The 24606-nt window shown below is 39.6% G+C and overlaps 2 protein-coding genes across 8 annotated transcripts in view; both read left to right on the top strand.

Moving 5' to 3' along the window:
- Positions 1–10772, top strand: part of CRY1 (cryptochrome circadian regulator 1) — a 103257-nt gene extending 92485 nt beyond the window's left edge. For 2 of the 4 annotated variants that reach the window (XM_509339.9, XM_054663501.2), the window contains 10 exons: positions 179–363; positions 759–847; positions 2046–2186; positions 2267–2578; positions 4070–4221; positions 4446–4648; positions 4750–4842; positions 9097–9168; positions 9243–9346; positions 10132–10772. In XM_509339.9, the coding sequence (XP_509339.2) occupies positions 179–363; positions 759–847; positions 2046–2186; positions 2267–2578; positions 4070–4221; positions 4446–4648; positions 4750–4842; positions 9097–9168; positions 9243–9346 (1351 nt within the window). In that variant the 3' untranslated portion in view covers positions 10132–10772. Of the gene's footprint in view, positions 1–178; positions 364–758; positions 848–2045; positions 2187–2266; positions 2579–4069; positions 4222–4445; positions 4649–4749; positions 4843–9096; positions 9347–10131 lie in introns of all 4 variants that reach the window. The other 2 variants (XM_016924107.4, XM_063787091.1) reach the window with 1 other exon arrangement.
- Positions 10773–14955: 4183 nt separating this feature from the next.
- On the top strand, positions 14956–24606 carry MTERF2 (mitochondrial transcription termination factor 2). Of its 4 annotated transcripts, none has more exons than XM_063787093.1 (4): positions 14965–15167; positions 16921–17021; positions 21442–21534; positions 23390–24606. In XM_063787093.1, exon 4 carries the CDS (start codon positions 23447–23449, stop codon positions 24602–24604), a length of 1158 nt encoding a protein of 385 aa, XP_063643163.1. In that variant the 5' UTR covers positions 14965–15167; positions 16921–17021; positions 21442–21534; positions 23390–23446; the 3' UTR covers positions 24605–24606. The 4 variants fall into 4 exon arrangements, with proteins under 4 accessions (XP_063643164.1, XP_063643163.1, XP_063643162.1 ...); XM_063787092.1 differs by having other exon boundaries at positions 14974–15167; positions 16911–17021; XM_063787094.1 differs by lacking the exon at positions 21442–21534 and having other exon boundaries at positions 14956–15167; positions 16911–17021.

Raw genomic sequence — 24606 nt, 5'->3', positions numbered from 1 at the left:
TGATTTTTGGACTCATTAATCATTTTGGACACATTTCTTGGTCATTATAACAAGCTAACACCCTCAAAGACTTCAGTGATTAATTTTATTTTCTGCTTTTTAAGCCTTTTGGGAGCTTATTAGCCAAAATGTATTGTCTTTTTTAATACCAACTACATTTTACTAACTCTTGTTATAGGATCATAGAACTCAATGGTGGACAACCGCCTCTAACTTATAAAAGATTCCAGACTCTCATCAGCAAAATGGAACCACTAGAGATACCAGTAGAGACAATTACTTCAGAAGTGATAGAAAAGTGCACAACTCCTCTGTCTGATGACCATGATGAGAAATATGGAGTCCCTTCACTGGAAGAGCTAGGTGAGTGTAAACTGTAGTCAGTGTGAGGCTTACAAGTTAATAAATCATAAATTACTCAGAAAATTCCCCTTTTAATTTTGCCATGTAAAGTATTTTGCATTAGGAGAGAAAGAAAGGGCAGGGGGAGAAGAAAACGAACCCTTTAAGAAGTGATATGTTTGTTCATCATTTATGTGTTTTATAAATATGTGATCTATTGTTACCACCTTAAGATGTACATCCTGAAAAATTGAAACCATGTCATATCCTCTATAGGTGAGGGCTTATTTAGGCCTTCAGTTCATTTTTATGGTACTCTCTTAATTTTTCTGCAAAGTAATTTGTTCTCCCAGTTATTGGGGTTAAATAAAAATTAGTTTCGGAAGAATGATGTTTTTTTCTTTTCTTTCTTGTAGGTTTCGATACAGATGGCTTATCCTCTGCAGTGTGGCCAGGCGGAGAAACTGAAGCACTTACTCGTTTGGAAAGGCATTTGGAAAGAAAAGTATGATAATGTAGATTATATAGCTATGCTTGTATTTCCAAACTGCCATTTAAAAAATAATTTTTCTCTCTTTTAAAAATAACAAATAGATTGTTGAAAGGGGAGGATTAACAGAAATGGTTAAAATAGCACAAACCTAATTGTTTGAAAGTTAACTACCATCTCCTCATTTAAATGCTCTTTCTCCTTCTCTTCTAATTATTTCCCCTTTAGCTACTACCGCACTACCTCTTCTGTTCTTTCTACCTAAGCTAGTATCTAGTGGCCACAATTTCGAAACTAGAATAGAATTATATTTCACCTTTACCTTTGTGTTAAAGAGAGGTTGAAAGCCAGGCATGGTGGCTTACGCCTGTAATCCCAGCACTTTGGGAGGCTGACGCAGGTGGATCACTTGAGGTCAGGAGTTCAAGACCAGCCTGGCCAACATGGCAAAACCCCCATCTTTACTAAAAATACAAAAGTTAGCCAGGGTGGTGGTGTGTGCCTTTAATTCCAGCTACTTGGGATGCTGAGGCGTGAGAATTGTTTGAACCCAGGAGGCAGAAGTTGCAGTAAGCCAAGATCGTACCACTGTACTCCAGCCTGGGTGATGGAGTGAGACTCCATCTCAAAATAAATAAATAAATTTTCCAGGCCTGGTGGCTCATACCTGTAATCCCAACACTTTGGGAGGCTGAGGTGGGCAGATCATTTGGGGTCAGGAGTTTGAGACCAGCCTGGCCAACATGGTAAAATCCCATCCCTACTAAAAATACAAAAATTAGCCGGGCGTGGTGGCGCATGCCTGTAGTCGCAGCTACTCAGGAGGCTGAGGCAAGAGAATTCTCCACCCGGGAGCTGGAGGTTGCAGTGAGCCGAGATTGAGCCACTGCACTCCAGCCTGGGTGACAGAGCGAGACCCTGTCTCAGGAAAAAAAAAAAAAGAGAGAGAGATTGAAGGTGCTCTCAGCTTTCTGTTGGAAATTTGAAGGAAATTTATTTCACATGAGTATGTGCTGCACAAGGACGACTGAAACAAAAGAATGCTCACTTTTTTATCCTGTGTTATTTTTTATTAAAACATGTAATTTGTGGCTAGGATAAGATTTTATTCCCCAAGAACTATGTAACTTTAAAAAAAAAAATCTCCATTCTGAGTGTTCTTTTAAAATGAAAAAGACAATTAGTTAATGTAATTTTCTCTGTGTGTTTTCAGGCTTGGGTGGCAAATTTTGAAAGACCTCGAATGAATGCGAATTCTCTGCTTGCAAGCCCTACTGGACTTAGTCCTTATCTCCGATTTGGTTGTTTGTCATGTCGACTGTTTTACTTCAAACTAACAGATCTCTACAAAAAGGTATTCTCTAAAATTAGAGCTTATTGTTTAATGCTTTTAAAAAAACATGCTGATAATACTTCTTTGCTTTTTAACCATAGGTAAAGAAGAACAGTTCCCCTCCCCTTTCCCTTTATGGGCAACTGTTATGGCGTGAATTTTTCTATACAGCAGCAACAAATAATCCACGCTTTGATAAAATGGAAGGAAACCCTATCTGTGTTCAGATTCCTTGGGATAAAAATCCTGAGGCTTTAGCCAAATGGGCGGAAGGCCGGACAGGCTTTCCATGGATTGATGCCATCATGACACAGCTTCGTCAGGAGGGTTGGATTCATCATCTAGCCAGGCATGCAGTTGCTTGCTTCCTGACACGAGGGGACCTGTGGATTAGTTGGGAAGAAGGAATGAAGGTAAGTGTTCTAACTGATATAGCATGCCTTATTTTGAAGGAATCCTTACCTTAATAAAACAAATCCTAGAAGTTGTCTGTTTATAGATTCATTTATGGTGTAGTTTTTCAGTGGATAAAACATTTAATTCCCCAAATACGGGGACACTTTCAGAGAAAAATGGTATAATCAGACAAGCAAAAAGGTGAAAACTGGTTAAATTGATTAACCTAAAGTCATTTTAATGGTTAAACCAGCCTAGCCACTAAGAGAACTGTAAAATTTAACACTGAATTTGTTGATAGATATATTTATAGGTGATATTTCTATCACGAAAAGAATTCACTAAAGAGTTCCTAGAGATAGTGAATTCATATTATAAATTTTAAAATATAAATCATTTCACCTCACTTCACAGCTTTTTAGTAATACTTCTATTATGTAAAGAGAAGCATACTACATTTTGTGACGACATCTTGTGGATTACACGTAATAAGACTTAGGTACTTTTTTTTTTTTTTTTTTTTTGAGACGGAGTCTCTCACTCTGTAGCCCAGGCTGGGGTGCAATGGTGTGATCTCAGCTCACTGCAACCTACGCCTTCCAGGTTCAAGTGATTCTCCTGCCTCAACCTCCCAAGTAGCTGGGATTACAGGTGCCCACCACTGTGCCCAGCTAATTTTGTATTTTTAGTAGAGAGAGGGTTTTACCATATTGCCCAGGCTGGTCTTGAACTCCTGACCTCAAATGATCCCCCTGCCTCAGCCTCCCAAAGTGCTGGGATTACACGCATGAGCCACCGTGCCCGGCCATTACGTACATTTTTTACCTTTCTGGCAATACCATACATTTGCCCCATCCAAGGACCATTTCTGAGCTTTGTGTGTGTGTGTGTGTGTGTGTGTGTGTGTGTGTGTGTGTGTTTAATCTCTTATATTTCCTAGTACACAGTTGTATACAAAGACAATATATAACATAATGAATATATATAAAAATCATTTATTTTAATTCTATTTTCTTTCTGATCAAGGAATTCGAAATTAAACTATGTAATGCTAGTATATATTTTTAAGTGAATTTATATTTGAGTATGCTTCCTTTATTTAGGCTAGAATATGAAGCTAAGTTTTTGTTGGTGTTTTATGTAATAGCATTTTTGCTTTCTTGAAAGTGGTTGACTGCTTTTCCTGTGTCTACTAATAATATCCTTTTAAATCCACATCCTTTTAAATCAGTGATTTGAATATTTTTTTTACCTTCCATTCTCCCAGTAACACTGCAGAGGTTGGAAAAGTAAATTCTCTTCAGAATTATACTATATTACCACTATGTTTCTTTCTCTGGAAGAGCTCATTATAGAACAGAACATAGGGAAGCTAACTTTGGAATGTTTAATTTTACAATTCTGTGCTAGATTTTCTTTGCCTTGACTTTGGCTCTACTGTGACCTTGAAAATGCTTGCTTTGCGAATTATGTGTGTGCAAACTAATCGGTTACTGTTACTTCTGAAGGTATTTGAAGAATTATTGCTTGATGCAGATTGGAGCATAAATGCTGGAAGTTGGATGTGGCTGTCTTGTAGTTCCTTTTTTCAACAGTTTTTTCACTGCTATTGCCCTGTTGGTTTTGGTAGGAGAACAGATCCCAATGGAGACTATATCAGGTAAATCAAGGGTGATTACTACTCAGTTTGGAATAGTTAATTCAAGAAGAGCTTTTCATGTTTAATCAATGCTTAAAGTATTCCCCACTCATGATGGGCAGCAGAGATGAGAAGGGTAAACAGATCATTTAAATGGTCTTGATTTGATTTTGGTCTGTCATAGCTAGTAGTTATAGTTTGCTTAGAGTGCATTTTATTAGTAATCTTTCTTTTTTCTCCCAAAGGCGTTATTTGCCTGTCCTAAGAGGCTTCCCTGCAAAATATATCTATGATCCCTGGAATGCACCAGAAGGTATCCAAAAGGTAGCCAAATGTTTGATAGGAGTTAATTATCCTAAACCAATGGTGAACCATGCTGAGGCAAGCCGTTTGAATATCGAAAGGATGAAACAGATCTATCAGCAGCTTTCACGATATAGAGGACTAGGTATGTTAATAACTGTCTTTGTTTCCTTGGCAGCTGTTTATGTACTTATCTTTGAATTTTATCTTGATCATAATTTAAAAGAAAATTTTTTTGTCCTTTAGGTCTTCTAGCATCAGTACCTTCTAATCCTAATGGGAATGGAGGCTTCATGGGATATTCTGCAGAAAATATCCCAGGTTGTAGCAGCAGTGGAAGTAAGTGAAAAGGAAATTTCTGCACTTAGTAACATGAAGAGGTTATTAAGCAAATATATTTGTTATTGATCCTCACTAACATATTTTATAAAAATCTGTCTTTGAAATTAGCCTAATAGATTCTTTGTATGCATGCATACATGTGCACCCAGACACATCTCTTCACTCCATTGATGACATTTTAGAGATGGAAAATATCATTACGTATAATAGATACTGGGTCAAGTTAAAGCTCTTGCAAACTGAGGAGAGCAATTTTAAGGATAAAATGAAACTCAAATGTCATATTTTCAGAATGCTTATTATTTTTTACTCCTTAGGTGTATGGCAACTATAAGGTAATTAGTTAAGAAAGTCAGTGGCCCTGTGAACATGGCCAAAAGATTTATTGTACACATGCATAGAGCCCTCTAGTCTTTTTGCACATAAGTTTTTCTTATAAAGTCTGGTCTGTAGTAGTTTTCTGTATGATACAAATTTAGTGACCATGTAAATTCTTATGTGTGATATTAATAATTTCAGGAACTCAGTATGTGTTAGAAATTTGAACCATCATATTAGTTTTTGGCTTTGACCAAAAATAGCATGAAGCTCAGTAATTTGATTAAAAAATAGGACAGCATCAGTGAGAATGGTGATTATTAAAAAGTCAAGAAACAACAGATGCTGGTGAGGATGCAGAGAAAAAGGAAGGCTTTTACATTGTTGATGGGATTGTAAATTAGTTCAACCATTGTGGAAGAGAGTGTGGTGATTCCTCAAAGATCTAGAAGCAGGAATACCATTTGACTGAGCAATCCCATTACTGGGTATATACCCAAAGGAATATAAATCATTCTGTTATAAAGATACATGCACACGTATGTTCATTGCAGCACTATTCACATTAGCAAAGACGTGGAATCAACCTAAATGCCAGTCGATGATGGACTAGATAAAGAAAATGTGGTACATATGTACCATGAAATACTATGCAGCCATAAAAAGGAACAAGATCATGTTCTTTGCAGGGACATGATGGAGCTTGTAGCCATTATCCTCAGCAAACTAAGGCAGGAACAGAATTTCTACCAAACACCTCATGTTCTCGCTTGTAAGCGGAAGTAGAATGATGAGAACACATGGATACATGCGGAGAACAACACATACTGGGGCCAGGTGCAGTAGCTCACACTTGTAATCCCAGCACTTTGGGAGGCCGAGGTGGGTGGATCACCTGAGGTTGGGAGTTCGAGACCAGCCCCTGACCAACATGGAGAAACCCCCGTCTCTACTAAAAAGACAAAATTGGCCGGGCATGGTAGCGCATGCCTGTAATCCCAGCTACTTGGGAGGCTGAGGCAGGAGAATCACTTGAACCCAGGAGGCAGAGGTTGTGGTGAGCTGAGATCGCGCCATTGCACTCCAGCCTGGGTAACAAGAGCAAAACTCCATCTCAAAAACAAAAAACAACAAAACACACATGCTGGGGTCTGTTGGGGGGGCAGGGGCAGGGAGAGCATTAGGAAGAATAGCTAATGCATGCTGGTCTTAATACCTAGGTGATGGGTTGATCTGTGCAGCAAACCCCCATGGCACATGTTTGCCTATGTAACAAACCTGCACATCCTGCACATGTACCCCAGAACTTAAAATAAAAATTGAAGGGAAAAAAAAGAAAAAAGAAATCTATACATGTGATAAAAGAGCATAAAATCATACAAACACATTGTATCAATGTCAATACCTGGTTATATTGTTGTACTGTAGTTTCATAAGATGTCACTAAGAAGATAGGGAAACAGGACCTCTTTGTACTAACTACAACTGTTTGTGAATCTATATTTTTCAAAATAAAAAAAACAGGATAAAAACAGGGTAGCATTTGAGGAATGCTTTTTTAAGTCAGATGTTCTAAGTTGATATTAAGAATAAAACCTTTTAAAAACTGAACCTTTTTGAATTCAGAAATGTCCTGCATCCTCATGAAAACAGCATGTATTTTATCCTCCAAGAATTAGTTTTGGGAGAAGGGGACAAAAGCACTCACATTTTGACTGCCTACCTTTGCCCAGTAGATGGTAAGGGATTTTTGCATACTTTCTCACAATAACCTGGGGAGGAGGTAGTGGGATCCTCATTTTATATTTGGGGAAATAATCCTAGAAAGATTAGGTAACTTAACCAAGATCCCACAGTTAGTAAGTAGTTGAGCTAAGATTCAGATCCAAGTCTGACTAGCTCCAAAGCTTGTACTTCTTCCTGCATCATTGGGCCTCCTCTGCAAATGGAATGCCATAAGTGTTTACAAGAGAAAATATTTTATTCCTGGAATGTGATCCACCCAGCAGTCGACAGTTGCCAGTGATGGCAGTATACTTGAGAAATGTTCCTTCTCAGGATCTCCTACAATTTGAATAAACTTCCACAAGATAATCATTTCAAAAGTTCTTTCAGATCTCTTGTTCAGTTCACAGCCTGCCTTGTCAGCCCACACATGAGTGAGGGACAGAAGCTCTGTGAAGCACTAAGATAACAGGCAGGTAGCAATGGGCTAGGAACCAAGGGTTGGGCTAATACACAATGATGGCACAGACTGCTTCTTAGACCACTCAAACCTGTGTCGTTTATTTGGAATTATCTTCAAAAGCTAATCATAGTAGCAGGTTAAATTGGGACAATTTTGCTTCACAAATGTATATAGGGTAGTTTATTATATAATAGAAGAATTAATAAATCTTGAAATTATTTTAATCATGTAAATATTTGCCTGTAACATAGTTTGTAGCCAGCTTCTTGGAGGCTTTCAAAAGACATGAGACATGAAAAGCTAAGTAGAACTTAAGTCTAAATGGGGGTGTGGAGGGAAAACAAAAACAAATGAAAAAGTGATAAATTATAATGCTGCCTCCATGTGCAATATGAGAAAAGGGAGAGATTATTGAGAGCTGAAGGGACTAGAGAAACTTTTCTTGAAAGGTGGCAGGATTGAGTAGCATTTGGGTAGTCAGATGAAGGAAAAAAACATTTTAGACCTGGAAATGGGAAATTGTGAAAAGACACGGCTTGGGCTATGCTATTAATATTAAACATTTCTCCTCTCAGGTTTCTGCCCCATTTGAAAGGACTTAAGTGCTTCTAAAGCATATCCTTTTATGCCTTACACTTATCCTGTCTGTAGGCTTTTATAGTACCTTACAAGGCATGTCAAAGGGCAAAATTCTTTGACTTTTCTTAGTTTTTTGTTTGTTTGTTTTTGTTTTTTCAATGACTGTGGAACATTCTTAATCTCTGCAACACAAATTGCATTTTTCTCTGCTCATCTTTGTATTTGTGTGTGTGTGCACATGTGCTCAGGAAAGGAATAAACTATACATAGAAGTCTTACTTTTGTTCTTATAATAAAACAGACTGTAATATGTTTACTACTGTAGCAATATGTTTTAGTTTTTATTTAACTTTTAGGTTTTTTTATTGTAAAATATCAGTTCATCGGCATTATTAGTCATTAGGGAAATGCAAATTAAAACAACTATGGGATAGTACTTCATACTCACTTAGGGTGAGCAACTGCCACTGATTGCCTGGGATTGAAGTTAATTAAAACGAAAGTAAGTGCACAGTCTTGTTCAGGCCATAAGGTGTTGACCTATCCACCTGCTCATGGATAGGTCCAGAATGCTCATATTTTTCCATAACCTGGACACACTGACGGAAATGTTTCCCTAAAACATACTTCTCTGTTCTAGCCAACCTATTCTCCTATAATAGTGTTTGTTTTTAGAAGGGTTGATAGGATTGCTTAGGCTAGGTAACTGCCACATAGTCTGTGTCTTCTGCTTGTCGTATGATTTGAATTGTTTAACTCATCGGGCAGTCCCTTATTCCCTTATCCTCAAGGAAATATGTTTGGAGGAGCTCTGAAGGAAAAGCGTGGGAAAAGGGACAAGAGTGAGGGAGGAATGTCTATCTCACTCTTGCCCCTATGTTTTACCTTCATGGTCAAGTTTCAAATTGTCATCTAGTAAGGAAATGTTTTTTAGAAAATGATCATCAATGATTTTGCCTTTGAGCTGTCAACACTTCTGTGAGCCTAAATTTAAGTTTTCCTGGTTTGAGCATGTGATTTTTGGTTCATAGGAAGATTGAGATTTAGTCTTAAAAGCATATAAATGACCTTAAGTACAAGCGCTAAAAGTTGGATTTGTAGACTTAATAATACATACATCTTGGATTTGATTTTAAGTAATTTTACTGTGTTTTAAATACTAACAGGTTGCTCTCAAGGGAGTGGTATTTTACACTATGCTCATGGCGACAGTCAGCAAACTCACCTGTTGAAGCAAGGTAAGAATGAAGCATTGGAGCATACTGTTCTTTTTCCTTTTCCTATCTTAAACATACATTTTTTAAATGTGCAGGAAGAAGCTCTGTGGGCACTGGTCTCAGTGGTGGGAAACGTCCTAGTCAGGAAGAGGACACACAGAGTATTGGTCCTAAAGTCCAGAGACAGAGCACTAATTAGGTAAATATTTTAGAGCTGTATTTCTTGCTTTAGAAGAGTATATAATTAACATAAATTAAGATAATTTCAAAAATGGAGCAAATCTCTATTTTCAAACCAGAAAATCTTGAGGCATTAATTTTTAAGCAATTTTTACAAACTCAGTTAATTTTTGGTCAAGAGACATGCATCTGTACTGGAGAAATTGTTGCACCAGTTTTATATTCATCTGAACCAATGCTCTTTAAATTAGAGATGTTTATGATTTTGTGGTCAAGTTTTTTCTTAGAAAAAGACAACTTTTTTATTTCCTTACTATGTAACTATGAGTCTAAAACAATTAAAGTGGCCTGTTTATTTTAGTGACATTAATATAATCTTTTTATGAACTTTCCCCTAAATCTTTGCCTCTTAAATGTTGATAAATTTCTTTTATCTGTTATGATGCTTCTAAAATCTAAATTATTTCCAATTTGGAAATAGTTTAAAATTTTTTAAAATGCTGACCCTTATTAGAAGTATCAGAAAGCCTTGCCTGCATTCAATTTAATTGGATTTGGGATGTCATTTTGTGATTTAAATTAATATGAAAAGTATTTATACGTTGGATTTGCCAGTTTTTAAAAATTTTCTGTTTCTTCAGTTTCTAACACTGTTCACATTTTTTATTGCTTAGTTTTTTTATGTCAACCTAATTAGACTATAAGTATCTTGAAGATAAGGTCAATAAACACTCATCACATTTTCGTCATTGAATTATTTGCAATCAAGCTTTACCTAGTTTTTTTTCCCCCCTTAAATCACAGAAAACATTCAGGAGGAATACTGTTGCAGCTGAAATTGGTGGGGAGTTCAATACTTTTCAATTAAGTTATTTAAAAATATTCTTCATTGATGGAAAGCAGTTACATATTGAAATATGTTGTTTCTAATGACATTTCTGTGGTTTTTAACTTTTTAATGAATTTCACAGAGGACAATTGGTAATTTGTATATAAAGAACTTGGCAAGAGAATTTGCTTAATGTAAATATAAACAGTCACAATTAGTATAGACCCATCGATATATTTTTGATAATTTTTCATGTATGGTAAAGTTAAAATGACAAATTGATATTCTGATATAAAACTCAAAGTTTTGAAGTCAGTGGGAAAAAAGGAGGTTTTTAGACTTTCTTAAAAGACATTGTTAAAATTTTAGGACAGAATTTTCTTGATGTTGTTTGATCTAACTTTGCACTCTTTGATAATAATGTTTTAGATAATGTGCGTAATCCAAATTGGTATTGTAGCCTCTGTTAACACAGACAGTATATGTTTTAAACTTTGATGTAAACCTTTTTAGACCCAAACTTGTGGAAGTATCATGTGTTAAGTTCTCTGTCTCTGTTTCTTTGTTCATTTATTACTAAAATGAACTTATTATTAAAGTATATGCAAATATGAAATCTTGTGTACATGGTTTTTTTTTTCTTTTTTGGTAAGGGAGAGAGTATTGCTGTATGATATATGATTACAAATTACAAAGAGAGTCTATAAACCACATCATCATTTTGAAGGAACAGCTACCATATGTTTAGTTAAACAGTGTTTTTCAAAAGTATATGCAAGAAAGAGGTAAAACTAAAGGGACTTTTTTCAAGTAATGGCATTTGTAACCATAAATCAGGCAGTATGGGCTAGCAATCAATAGAGTGAGCTCTAGAGTCAAATGCCCATTTCTGCCATTCATTCGCTTTGAGGTCTTGAGCAAGTTTAACCTTCTGTGTCTTCTTTCTTCTTATCTATAAAATAGGGATGAGGGTAGTATCTGCTTTATAGTTCAGTTCCATGTAAAATACTTATGAGCTGGCATGTGATAGGGTACTCAGTGTTAGCCACAGGGCTGCCATGCTGTGTCACCCCCTGTCGTGTACAGTGCACAGTCTGCATAGCTGTATGCCACAGCTCTGGTTAGCTGCCATTATTTTTATTACTATTGTTATTATCCGTTTAATGTTCTCTAGTAGGTTAGTTCTTGCCATTCTGAATTATAACCAGTGGCTTTTCATTTTCCCATCATTAATCGTGATAGATATTTAGTATGATAATTTAAAGATAACTGAAGATAAAAGTTGAGTAAAAATACAGAAACAATAACATTTTAGATGATAAGCATTTTTTAAAATATCCTGGATAGTGAATTAACAATGATCAATAAATTCCATTACTGAGGCTAGGTGTGGTGGCTCACGCCTATAATCCCAGCACTTTTGGAGGCTGAGGTGGGAGGATCACTGAAGCCCAGGAGGTCAAGGCTGCAGTGAGCTATGATTGTGCCACTGTACTCCAGCCTGGGTGGACAGATCAAGACCTCATCTGAGCTGGGTGTGGTGGCTCATTGCCTGTAATCCCAGCACTTTGTGGGGTTGAGGCGGGAGGATCACTTAAAGCCAGGAGTTTGAGACCAGCCCTGGAGACTTAGCAAGACCCCATCTCTATTTTTAAAAAATCAATATAAAAATAAAAAAAGTAAAGAAGACCAGGCAGGGTGGCTCATGCCTATAATTCTAGCACTTTGGGAAACTGAAGTGAAGCAGGAGAATCACTTGAGGCGTGAACCCAGGAGGCGGAGTTTGCAGTGAGCCGAGATCGCACCACTGCACTCCAGCCTGGGCGACAGAGTGAGACTCTGTCTCAAAAAAAAAAAAAAAAAGATTAGCCTGAACAACATCTTGGGACCCCATCTCTACAAAAGGAAACAACAAAAATATTAGCCAGGTGTGGTGGTGTGCACTATGGTCCCAGCTACTTGGGAGGCTGAGGTGGGAGGATGGCTTGATCTAGGGGGTTTGAGGCTGCAGTGAGCTATGATTGCACCACTGCACTCCAACCTGGATGACAGGGTGAGACCTTGTCTCGGGGATGGGGCGGCAGGTGGGAAATCCATTACCGAGAAAAAGAATAAGAAAAAATCCTGTGCTTTATCATTCTTTTTTCACCACTGTTAAAGTGAAGTAATATTTTAATAGTTTTTTATGGTAAGTGTACCTCACATCCTACTCTTTGGACCTGGTTGTACAGTGCAGAGTTGAGAAATTCATAGACCTGAGATTTACCATCACCCTACAAGAGGTCATAGATTTCAGTTTTCTTGTTGTTATTTTGAGACAGAGTCTCACTCTGTCGCCCAGGCTGGAGTGCAGTGGCACGATCTCAGCTCACTGCGGCCTCTGCCTTCTGGGTTCAAGCGATTCTCCTGCCTCAGCCTCCCGAGTAGTTGGGACTACAGGCGCGTGCCATCACGCCCGGCTAATTTTTTGTATTTTTTAGTAGAGACAGGGTTTCACCGTTAGCCAGAATGGTCGCGATCTCCTGACCTCATGATCCGCTGGCCTCGGCCTCCCAAAGTGCTGGGATTACAGGCATGAGCCACCGCGCACGGCCAAAGATTCAGTTTTAATGTGAATAAATAAACATTTCAGTAAAAGAACACTATCTCAGCATAAGCACTGGTATGCTATTTATAAATGTAAGAGGATTTTTTTTTATTAGGGAGTTTTTTGGAAAGCTTTTTCAGTTTGGTGTAAATAGCGGTCAAAATGAATCACTGAAAGGGAAAGAAAAGGCATCAATCATCATGCTCTACTTGAGCAGATACATGATGTTTGAATCAGTATTCTCCCCCTAACTAGAAATCCTACTTGTGGTTAAGGGATTTAAGACATTTTACTCATTCAGCAAATACTTCTTCAATTCTTATTGCCAAAAACTGTACTGACAACTTGGGAAAATTATATTGAGAGAACCAGGGTTTTGAATGAACTGTACAAAGTCCTTATGTTTTTCATATTTGCTTAAAATAAATTAGTAAATTTGAGATATAAAAGTCTATCAGTATTTTTAATGCATCCCTTACATACTAGAAATTTCAGGATCTTCTCACAATTCAAATGTGTTTGTAATTTTCTTGTACATAATATGCATAATTGTAAGTTCTTTTCCCCTTTTCTTCATTCAAGGTTTTTTTTCTGATTATACGGTCCTAGAAATGCACTGTTTAAATATTTGGGCTGGAAAAAACTTTGAGTAGCATTTATTTAATACAGTTGGCATAGCTGATTTGTCAGTTTCAAGTTTTGATTACAATGCACGGGGTCATATGTATTGTAATTCCTCGCACAATTACGTGGAGCCCTAATACAAGCTTCCAGCACCCTGGTGCACATTTCTGCTCCCTCCCTCCTGACCAGTGATGGCAGCTTGCAGTTCTAAGTCCTGAGTTTACATTCCTTAACTTCCTTTTCTGTACCCTAATTTCCTTTTCCTAAGTGCAAATGACACACTTTGGTTAGTCTGGACCCCAAATCATTTTATTTCAGGAAAAAGTGTGCAATAAATCTATGCATAATAGAGTTTTTATATTCGGATAACTCAGGAGTTGCTGGACAAACACCCCCCAGCTGTACACATGAGTTGCTCAGATCGTTCTAGAATATCCTAGAGATCAGAGGTGGGTGATCTTGAGGAGCCAGGATTCTTGCTGCTACTCTGTGGAGTTAAATGCACGTGTGAGCTCTTCTCGATAAAGCCTGTTGAGCCTAAACTGCATAGTGAGACTAGACTCAAAGATTTAGTTAACATTTCCTGAGTTCCTACTGTGTGCCCAGCATTGTTGACAGAAAAAATAATCAGTAGCCTCAAGGAATTCACTCCACAGGGTGCGAGGGCAGGCTGTATGCCAGTGCCACCGACGGCAGAACTGTGCACAGTGTGCTACGAACACCTGACAGCAGACACCTCCAGCTGGGAAAACCAGTTTTCCTGACTCCAACTCCACACAAACAGAATCACCAGGCCCAGCTCAGGGCACCCTGTCCTCGATAACACTTAACTAGGTGTGATTAGTCACGTTATTAGTTGTTGATATCTCTGCCCTCCACTAGAATGTAAGCTGCATAAGGACAGGGAATGTGTTTTATTCCCCCTCTATCTTCTCATTGCTGTTTCAATATGCTTGGCACTTAGCAGGCCTGCCATAAATACTTGTTTTTTGGATGGATAAATGTGAAAATAAATGAGAGAGACATTCAGCCTGGCTTTAAGGAGAAATTAACGTGTTTAGTGTATGAGGTTGGGCATCACCGGTAATAATTAGAATGGAAACCACTTGGCAGTTTATCAGAAAAGGGGAGTATTTAGGTGAAGGTGGCAAGGAGGGGGAGAAAGGAGAATGGCTTTTAAAGACAGTCGCTAACTGCTGGGGTAGGGTGGGGGCGGGGAAGAGTTTAGATGTGTTTCAAAGAACTTTGGGGGTTTTTTAAACATTTCTTTTGTAAGTTGGTTCTTTACCTAACTGAATTATTTTGGGAACAGTGATTGGCTCTATCTTAAAGATATAGCGGTTTCTGTTACTTCTTTTTTTCTTACATTTTCTAAGCGTCAAAGCTACTGGAACTCCGCTTCCTAAAATGCTGGGAAGGAAAGGGTGTGAAAATGCCAGATGCCCCCGCCAGCACAGGCTCGGCTGCCTGGAAAGCCGATTCCCACTCCGACTCGCCCTCGTGGTGCGGGGAGGGACGCGTAGTTGTGTCCCGCGCTCTGACTGGCTGCGTTGGGACGCGGGGGCGTGTCTGGGGGGGGGGGGCGGTCATCTCCCGAGCCCTGATTGGCCATGGGCGAAGGGACTGATGGCCTGGTTGGCGCTGCCGAGTACTGTCGGGAGCTTCTTGGGACCGAGGACCGAAATCCCGGCTCCAGGCCTCGGGGACTGCGGACTGTGGGGAGGCTGGCCGGAGAGAGAGGGAAGGACGGGGCCTGGCCCCCGGTACTCCCTGTGCCTTGCTTGGAGCTGACGCCGACGGGTGAGTCGCCCCCTTCCTCTGCTCCTGGGCGTGTTCCTCACCAGCGGCGCCGCAGCGGTCAGGGCCCGCAAAACCCCACGCCTCGCCAGACGCTCAGCTCAGCCTGCCGGGTTTCTCTGGAAAAGCGGAGGCCCCACAGTGAATGTGCGGCCTTTTGATCGGTCCTGGAGATCTTCCGTGGACCCTCGTTTTTCCTTGCTTATAAACGTTGGTCAATTTGAAACTGGCAGCAGGGCATACGTGTTACGAAAGAAGAACTTTATTGAAACCAGTGGTGGTGTAGAGAAGACCATACTAACCATAACTGTGTATTACAGAAGTGAATTTCACTCCCCAAAAATGCTTAAGAAACAAGCATCCTAGAACAGCCCACATTGTGATTTAACAAACATTTACCAAAAGCAATGCTATATGTGGGGGCACAGGGCTAAGAGCAGGCAGGACTCTGGAGCCAACCTATGGGGTTTGAGTCCAAATTCTGCCGGTTTTTTGTTTTTTGTTTTTTGTTTTAGCTAAGCAACCTTGGGCAAGTTCCTTTACCTGCGTCTGTTTCCTCATTTTAAAATGAGTTGTTGTGATGATTTAATGATTTAGTATATGTGAAGAGTTTTCTGCATATTCTAAGTGATTTATGGTATTAACTCGTTTGATCTTTGCAGTCACCCAGGAGATAGTATCACCATTTTCCTGATGCCAAACTGAGGCTCAGAGAGGTGAAGTAACTTCTTCAAGTCACAACACAACTGTTGTCCAGGAATCAGGCAGTCTGGCTCTGCTAACCCAGTTTTACCCACTGCATTAATGTACCGCATCCACTTGTTCATTCAGTTTCACCTGACAAATACTAATTTTGTCTCTCTGTGGAACAAGTTCTTTGCTGGGTGCAGGGAATAAAGCAGAACACCGTTCAGTTCCTGCCTTCCCAACACTTGTAAATCTAGTGCAGGTTATTCATGGCCGGGCTGCAGGGTGTCCATGAATCCTGCTAAAATCATTTGCGAAATGTTGTGAGCGTGGGTCTTTTCTTCTGGAAAGAGAGTCTGTGACTCTCAGGTTCTGAGTTGATCTGTGATCCAAATAGAGGTGTGAAGAAGTGTTGTTTTAGCAGATCTGTGCCTAGTATGCCTGATACACAGCTTGAACTTCAAACAAACAGCAACAAAATTCCTACTGGTTGGAAGAATGAAGAACTTGTAAGAGCATAATAAGTGCTGCAGTAGGGTCCGGAGCAGGGTGCTGTGGAAGAGCACACAGAAGGCCACCTGCCCAGGAATGCCTCCTAGAGGCAGTGAAGGCAGCTGGGTGAAGGATAGGGAAGCAGTTCATTGGAACACTGTGGTGACCAGTCTGTCCATGTAGTGTTGAGACAGAAACAACACATGAACAGCTGCAGCTGTTGTACCACTTGTGCACAAGTGTAAAAGTCCATGGTGCCATGAAATCCTGTAATGGGGACAGGAGGCTTCATGTATTCGTGAAGGTTAGAAAAGTTTCCTTGAGAAAGTGACACTTAGGCCTAAAAGTTGGAGCATTTTGGGCATGGAATCTGGCCCACAGTCTTCAAAGACCACATGGTAGAAACCAGTAGAGCACCAGGGACTGACAGGAAGCAAATGCAGCTGGTGCAGGAGAGGGAAATGGGAATTAGGGTGGTGGCAGAGCCCAAAGAGGCCTTGTAGGCCATGGTAAGGCATTTCTATGTTTTATTTTACTTTGTCTTTATCCTAAAATGCCATTGGCAAGTTTATTGCAGGGAACTGACAAGATCACATTTTGAGAAGAAGTTGGAAAGAATCCCAAGTGGATGAACTGAATATCTGGATGAGGACAAGATCTATGGGGAGAGACTGTAAGGTAAGAAGAAGAGAGGTCTAGAACCAAGCCTTGAAGGTGAGCTTGCATGGGAGACAGATAGAGGGTGGCGAGAAGTATAGAAAGGGAGAAGAATCAAAAAAAGTCGAGTGTCCAGGAAGTCAAATGAGAGAATATTTCAAGGAGAAAGTGGTCAACTCTGCTAAAAGCTGCAGAAGTCAAAAGAGATAAGGAAGGCTGGGTGTGATGGCTCATGGCTTGTATTAGTCCTTTTTCATGCTGCTGATAAAGACATAGCCAAGACTGGGCAATTTACAAAAGCAAGAGGTTTAATGGACTTACAGTGCCACGTGGTTGGGGAGACCTCACAATCATGGCGGAAGGTGAAAGGCACATCTCACATCATGGCAGACAAGAAAAGAGTGAGAGCCAAGCGAAAGGGGTTTCCCCTTATAAAACCATCAGATCTCATGAGACTTATTCACTATCATGAGAACAGTATGGGGGAAACCACCCCTATGATTTAATTATCTCCCACTGGGTTCCTCCCACAACACAAGGGAATTATGGGAGCTACAATTCAAGATGAGATTTGGGTGGGGACACAGCCAAACCACATCACGCCTGTAATCGACACTTTGGGATGCCAAGGTGGGCAGATCGCTTGAGCTCAGGAGTTCAAGAGCAGCCTGGAAATGTAGTGAAACCCCTTCTCTACAAAAAAAAGAGATAAGAATGAAAACTACTCATTGGCTGTAACCACATGGAAGTTATCTTTATCGCAAGCTGTATAAGTAGAAGAGGAAATGGAGAGAAAGAAGGATCTGCAAGAATTAGCTGAGGTGAAGAGAGAGATAGGGTTTGGGCAGGGAAAAGAAGAGCAGTGGAGAGAGATAGGGTTTGGGCAAGGACAGGAAGAGCAGTGGAGTGATGGCTGGAGCATCAGAGGAGGATACACCTGAAGGAGCAAACACTTGAGAAAGGGCTTGAGAGTTCTCAGGCCAGAGAGGCTGAGCTCAGCACAGGAGCAGGAATGACCCTGGATAATGAAAGCTGTGACTGGATAATGAAAGCTGTGAAGGGGAGCTGGTGATAGGTTTATGTCTGCTGAGAGGAGCTGCTCTCCTTTCTTTGTACAGATAGGAGGCAAGGGCACTGGTTGTGAGTGAAGGTGGGTATGGAGGTAGGCGGGAGGCCAGAGGTCTGAGTTGAGAAGATCTGAGATAGTTGGTGGGAAGTGTGGAAGAGTGAGTCAACCAGAGCTTGTTTGAGGATGGTCTGGCAGGGGGAGCCAAGTATGCAGCAAAGACCAGAAATGAGCCTCTTGGCCCCTTTGGGGAATTGCAAAGTAGGGGGATGAGGATGGAGGCAAATTAGAGACAAAAGCTACATTTAACATGTGATAAAGGAGGCATCATAAGTCATGGGGAAGGAAAGGATTGTTCAGAAAATGGTACTTGGAGAGAAGTAAACTATTGATAAAATCTATTTAGATTCTCAGCTCACACCCAGAAATTTCAAATGAACTTAAGGAGCTAAGTTTTAAAGTTCAAACAAAAATATGGGAGGAAATAATGGATGAATTTTTACTGATCATCTGGTACTTAAAAGCAGTAAGGATCATCAAGGAAAACTTCCCTGACCTTCCTTTGACCACGTGAAATTAACTGCTTTGTTCTAACAGATACTGTAATATAAACTTTGATAACATTATGCTAAATGAAATAAGCCAGACACGAAAGACAAATATTATATGACCCCACATATAAGAAGTACCTAGAATAGGCAAATTCATAGAGACAGAAAGTAAAATAGAGGTAACTGGTGTCTGGAGGGAAGAGGGTATGGAGAGTTATTGTTTAATGGGCACAGAGACAGAGTTGGTGTTTGGGATAGTGGTCATGGTGGTACAACATTGTGACTATACTTTAAGCCACTGAATGGTACACTTGAAAATGGTTTAAATGGTAAATTTTTTGTTATTTATATCTTACTACAATGAAAAAAGGGGCTATTTGGTATGCTAAAATATACCATCAACAACTGAAAATGAGCTGAAGAAAATATTTTCAAAAATGAGATTATATTTCTTAATTCATAGAGTTTATACAAGTCAATTTTTAAAAAGCAGAACGATTGCAGTTTTACAAGTCAGGAATGGTTGATTCACAAAAGGAAATAAAGGTGAACGAAATAGTTTAATTATGAAAACATCACCCTTATAAATAATAAAAAGAAGTTAAATTAGTGTTGTATCATTTTTCACATATCAAAATAAAAACTGATGAGAGAATCACTCATACTGCCTGTGAGAATGTCAACTGCGATAGTTTTTCCTGACAGGAAATTTAGCAACTTTGCTTTCCCAGTGTTCACGTATCTCCTCTTCAGTCAGGAAATCTATTTCTAGGAATTCATCCTAAAGGAAAAGCATATGAGATATGGACATTTATTCAGCATATAGCAAAAATTACAAATAGCCTAAATGCTCAATATAAGGAATGAATTACAAAATAACAGTATATCCATCCCATATACCAAGCACTCAAATGTTTACAGAGCATTTTTAATACCACAGTTAGATACTTACTGTGAATAAAATAGAAGCAGAAAGATAAATTAGATACAAATATATGTATTATGTGTTCATTACATAGGAGTCACAACATTCATACTTTTCACTTCCATAGTCAGCTGTGTTTGCTCATCAGAGACTAAGCAAGGCAGATTAACTAGTAAAGACGACTCATCTGAACACATCATAGTTCATAGCCAACTACTTCATCTGTGTGGTGTCTGCATAAGAGATTTTCAAGAAAAATTCTGAGTCTTTGTAATTTTCACTTTATAGGCTGAATTCAGAACCTCAGTACCATGTGTAGGGAAGGTAACACACAGGAGACCAGTAATACACTATCTTTCAGCAAGTCCAGCACAGCCAGGAGTTCCTGGGGTTTGGAACCCCAGGCTAAGCACTAGATGCTGCAGTTGGCTTGGTTGGGGGTTACATTATACAGAATGACGGATCATTAAACATTAGAAGGACATCGACCATGGCAAGGCACATCCACTGACAGAGGCTCCTGCACAGTGAGGCTGAGGGAACAGCAGCTGTCTGCATTTCCTGCTTACTCCAAGCTGAACTGTGATGTGTTCAGGTCACACATCATCATGTATGCCAAAATATGAACAGTTGTCTTCAGTGGTGGGGATTGTGAAAGACTTTTTCCATTTCCTTATACTTTCCAGAAGTTGGCAACTTTTCCACATTGAATGTGCATTGCTTTTATAAGCAGTTATTTTGGCAAACAGAAGCATTTAAAATCCATTTTTTAGGCCAGGCGTGGTGGCTCACACCTGTAATCCCAACATTTTGGGAGGCCGAGGCGGGTGGACTACTGGAGCTCAGGAGTTCCAGACCAGCCTGGGCAACATGGCAAAACCCTGTCTCTACAAAAAGTACAAAAATTAGCCAGGTGTGGTGGCTCATGGCTGTAGTCCCAGCTACTCAGGAGGCTGAGGCTGGAGAATCACTTGAGCCCGGGAAGCAGAAGTTGCAGTGAGCCGAGATCACACCACTGTACTCCGTCCAGCCTGGGTGACAGAGTGAGACCCTGTCTCTTAAATAAATAAATAAATACATACATACATACATACCTACATACATAAATTTTTTGGTTTTCAGTTCTCTTTGTAAATAATCTATTTCTGTCTAAAATACAATTTAAAGTCATACTACTACAAGACTTCTAGCTCCAGAAATTTTACTCTGTACCAGGCATTGTGCAAAGTATTTGACATGCATTTTAACCCTTACAGTTTTCCTGTAAGGCTTAGATTCTGTTCTTTCCATCTCACAGATTGCTGCTGTTAATACTCATGGAATAGTTAGTGTGAGGCGCTGTTCTAATCACTGCTGTCTTGTTTTCTCTGAGGCTAACTTACCCAAAGGTGCCCCATAAGCTACAGCCAGGATTGGGTGTGGGTGGTTGGCAGCAGCCCACGCTCCTCCCCCACGTGTGGTACAGAGGTGCAGCCTGAGCTTGTGGGGTCGCTCAACAGGGAGTGGGGAGCGGGATCCCAGCCCCGATCTGCCTGTGCTTCATCATGCTGCGCCGCCTCCTTCCTGTTCAAGTTGATGGCCTTCTTAGAAAGTTTTTAAAATAATATTTTCATCTTGGCTTAACAGTATTAGGAATTATCTGAAGAAAATTCTAGTTGAACCACTAAGAGTAAAACAAGCTATGCCTACAATTATTTTAGTCTCCATAGGCGCTCACAGTGAGCTAAACCAAAATGGGAAACCAAAATGGAAAGGGTGTTACCTAACTTTCCTAACAGAATAATCATTTATTTGGATTAGTTAAGACAGGGCTGAAAGTGAAGAGTCCCCAGCATACATGGCAAGGGCGTTTAAATTAAAGTCAGGGATGGAAATGGCTGCTTTCTTCTTTTCTTTCAGACCTGTAAAGAGTGAGGGAAGGCTGCCAACAGGCTAAATTGACCCGTACTACACACTTCTGTGGCAAGGCTGAGACACTTACAACACTCTCAGGTACTAAAACCAGATGTATTTTCATTACCAGAGACAAAAGAAATAGTGGTGAAGGAGTTCATTATACCACTTTTGACATATTGACCATTTTGAATTAAAGGCACCTGAAAAATAGCAGGTGTAAGATCTTTCTTTCTGTTTCTTAAAAGCAGATAAAATTCCCATGTGAAAGACACTCTCCCTATACCAAAAGGAATAACATCCTTAACCTCAAGGATGAGAAATTGATACCAAAAGATTTCTGCACAGTCCTTTTTAAAATAACTTATCTTTTAGACCTCCCCATGTAATTTGGTTGTTTCTTCGCAGCTTCCTATTTTTTGTCCAACTCAGTACATAAATAACTGACTCTAACTGCTTCTTTGGGTCTTTGATTCCTTATGAGGGCTCCCATGCCATGTGAACTTGTATTAAGTAAAGTTTATGGCCAGGGGTGGGGGCCCACACCTACAATCCCAGCACTTTGGGAGGCCGAGACGGGCAGATCACGAGGTCAAGAGATCGAGACCATCCTGGCCAACATGGTGAAACCTCGTCTCTACTAAAAATATAAAAATTAGCTGGGCATGGTGGCACACACCTGTAGTCCCAGCTACTCGGGAGGCTGAGGCAGGAGAATCACTTGAACTTGGGAGGTGGAGGTTGCAGTGAGCCAAGATCGCGCCACTGCATTCCAGCCTGGCAACAGAGAGAGACTCTGTCTCAAAATAAATAAAGTTAAAAAAAATAAAGTTTATGTTTTTCTCCTGTTAATGTATCTTATGTCTAATTCTCGGGTCCTGCCACGACCCTAAGAAGATGGAGGTGTTTTGCTGCCCCTATAGAGGCAAAGACTGTTAATGTGTCAGACACAGTATAGCCATCTCAAGATACCTACAGATGTCAAGTGGATAGCTGATTACACTGTTCTGAAAGTACAGTCACCATTCCACAGCTGACCTGATTTCCCATGGCACCACAGGAACAGTCATGTGGCATTTTTTCATTTTACCCAGCTAGGGATTACAGGCATCTGCCACCACACCCAGCTAATTTTTGTATGTTTAGTAGAGATGGGGTTTCACCATGTTGGCCAAGCTGGTCTCGAACTCCTGACCTCAGGTGATCCGCCCGCCTTAGCCTCCCAAAGTGCTGGAATTACAACTTATTCTAATTCTGGATTTATAAAAGGGAGTTTTGCTCACATAATTCTAAAAACAAAAAAAATCCATTTATTAACTCATTTAAAATAAAATAATTGGCCCATTTTGGGTGATAGTTATTCAGCAAAATATTTACTCTAATGTATAAAATTAGAGATGACCCTTCCCCTCTTCCCCCTTTAAGTATCTGCTTCAGGTAAACATCAACTTAATAATGTAAAACATTTCAAAAAACCATGTTTGTGTGTGTGTGCATAATACAGGCCTCCTAAAAGAAAAGATAAACAGTTGTGGAAAAGGGAATTTGTATGAAAATAACATTTGAGGTCTGTGAACCTTTGAACTCTTTGGTCTTGCTGCTCTTCTGTAAAATGGAAGTAACTCAACAGTGTATTTACAAAGTATAAGATATCGAAGTTGTGGAGAAGTGTATTACAATTCAATTAATTATTTAGGAGGTTTTTTTTTTAAGAGTTTCACTCTTGTTGCCCCATCTGGAGTGCAATGGCACAATCTCAGCTCACTGCAACCTCGGGCTTCTGGGTTCAAGCAATCCTTATTTAGGAAGATTTTTAAAAATATTCCACATGAGCAGTTTTCTTGTCTAATTTAAATCCACTTTATTTCCAGACTTCAACAGCTCAAATTTGTAAGTGTATGTGTTCTGAAAGTCAACACCCTTATACTAAAAACCTTTATTTTCTTTTTTTCAGATAGAATGAGTCCATTTAAGTCCCAGGACGGTGGAAACTAGCTAGTGGATTGCAGCCATGTTGTGGAAGCTGCTGCTGAGATCCCAGTCCTGCAGGCTGTGTTCTTTCAGAAAGATGCGATCACCTCCAAAATACAGACCTTTCTTAGCATGCTTCACCTATACAACTGATAGACAGTCGAGCAAAGAAAATATAAGAACAGTGGAAAAGCTCTATAAATGTTCAGTTGACATTAGGAAAATTCGTAGATTAAAAGGATGGGTACTTTTAGAGGATGAAACCTATGTTGAAGAAATTGCGAATATTTTACAAGAACTAGGTGCCGATGAGACTGCTGTAGCCAGTATTTTGGAACGCTGCCCGGAAGCAATTGTCTGTAGTCCAACCGCTGTTAACACCCAGAGAAAACTCTGGCAGTTGGTCTGCAAAAATGAGGAAGAGTTAATCAAGTTAATAGAGCAGTTTCCAGAATCTTTCTTTACTATTAAAGACCAAGAGAACCAGAAGCTGAATGTTCAGTTCTTTCAAGAGTTGGGACTAAAAAATGTGGTCATTAGCAGACTTTTGACAGCTGCACCTAATGTTTTTCATAATCCTGTTGAGAAGAATAAGCAAATGGTAAGAATTCTCCAAGAGAGTTATCTAGATGTAGGTGGCTCTGAGGCCAACATGAAAGTTTGGCTACTAAAATTGTTAAGCCAAAACCCATTTATTTTGTTAAATTCTCCCACAGCTATAAAGGAAACACTAGAATTTCTCCAGGAGCAAGGTTTCACCAGCTTTGAAATTCTCCAGCTTCTATCCAAACTCAAAGGATTTCTTTTTCAACTTTGCCCAAGAAGTATACAGAATAGTATTTCCTTCTCTAAAAATGCTTTTAAATGCACAGATCATGACCTGAAGCAATTAGTTTTGAAATGTCCTTCCCTTTTATATTATTCTGTTCCAGTTTTAGAAGAGAGAATGCAAGGATTATTGAGAGAAGGAATTTCCATAGCTCAGATAAGAGAGACGCCAATGGTTCTTGAATTAACACCACAGATAGTACAGTACAGGATAAGGAAACTGAATTCCTTAGGCTACAGAATAAAGGATGGACATCTAGCAAATCTAAATGGATCAAAAAAAGAGTTTGAAGCTAATTTTGGCAAAATTCAGGCCAAAAAAGTAAGGCCATTATTTAACCCTGTGGCACCATTAAATGTTGAAGAATGACA

This window comes from Pan troglodytes, chromosome 10, assembly GCF_028858775.2.
Source record: "Pan troglodytes isolate AG18354 chromosome 10, NHGRI_mPanTro3-v2.0_pri, whole genome shotgun sequence".
In the NCBI taxonomy this organism is placed as follows: Eukaryota; Metazoa; Chordata; class Mammalia; order Primates; family Hominidae; genus Pan; species Pan troglodytes.
The sequence above is the reverse complement of the archived record's forward strand: the minus strand, read 5'-3'. Positions and strand labels throughout refer to the sequence as shown.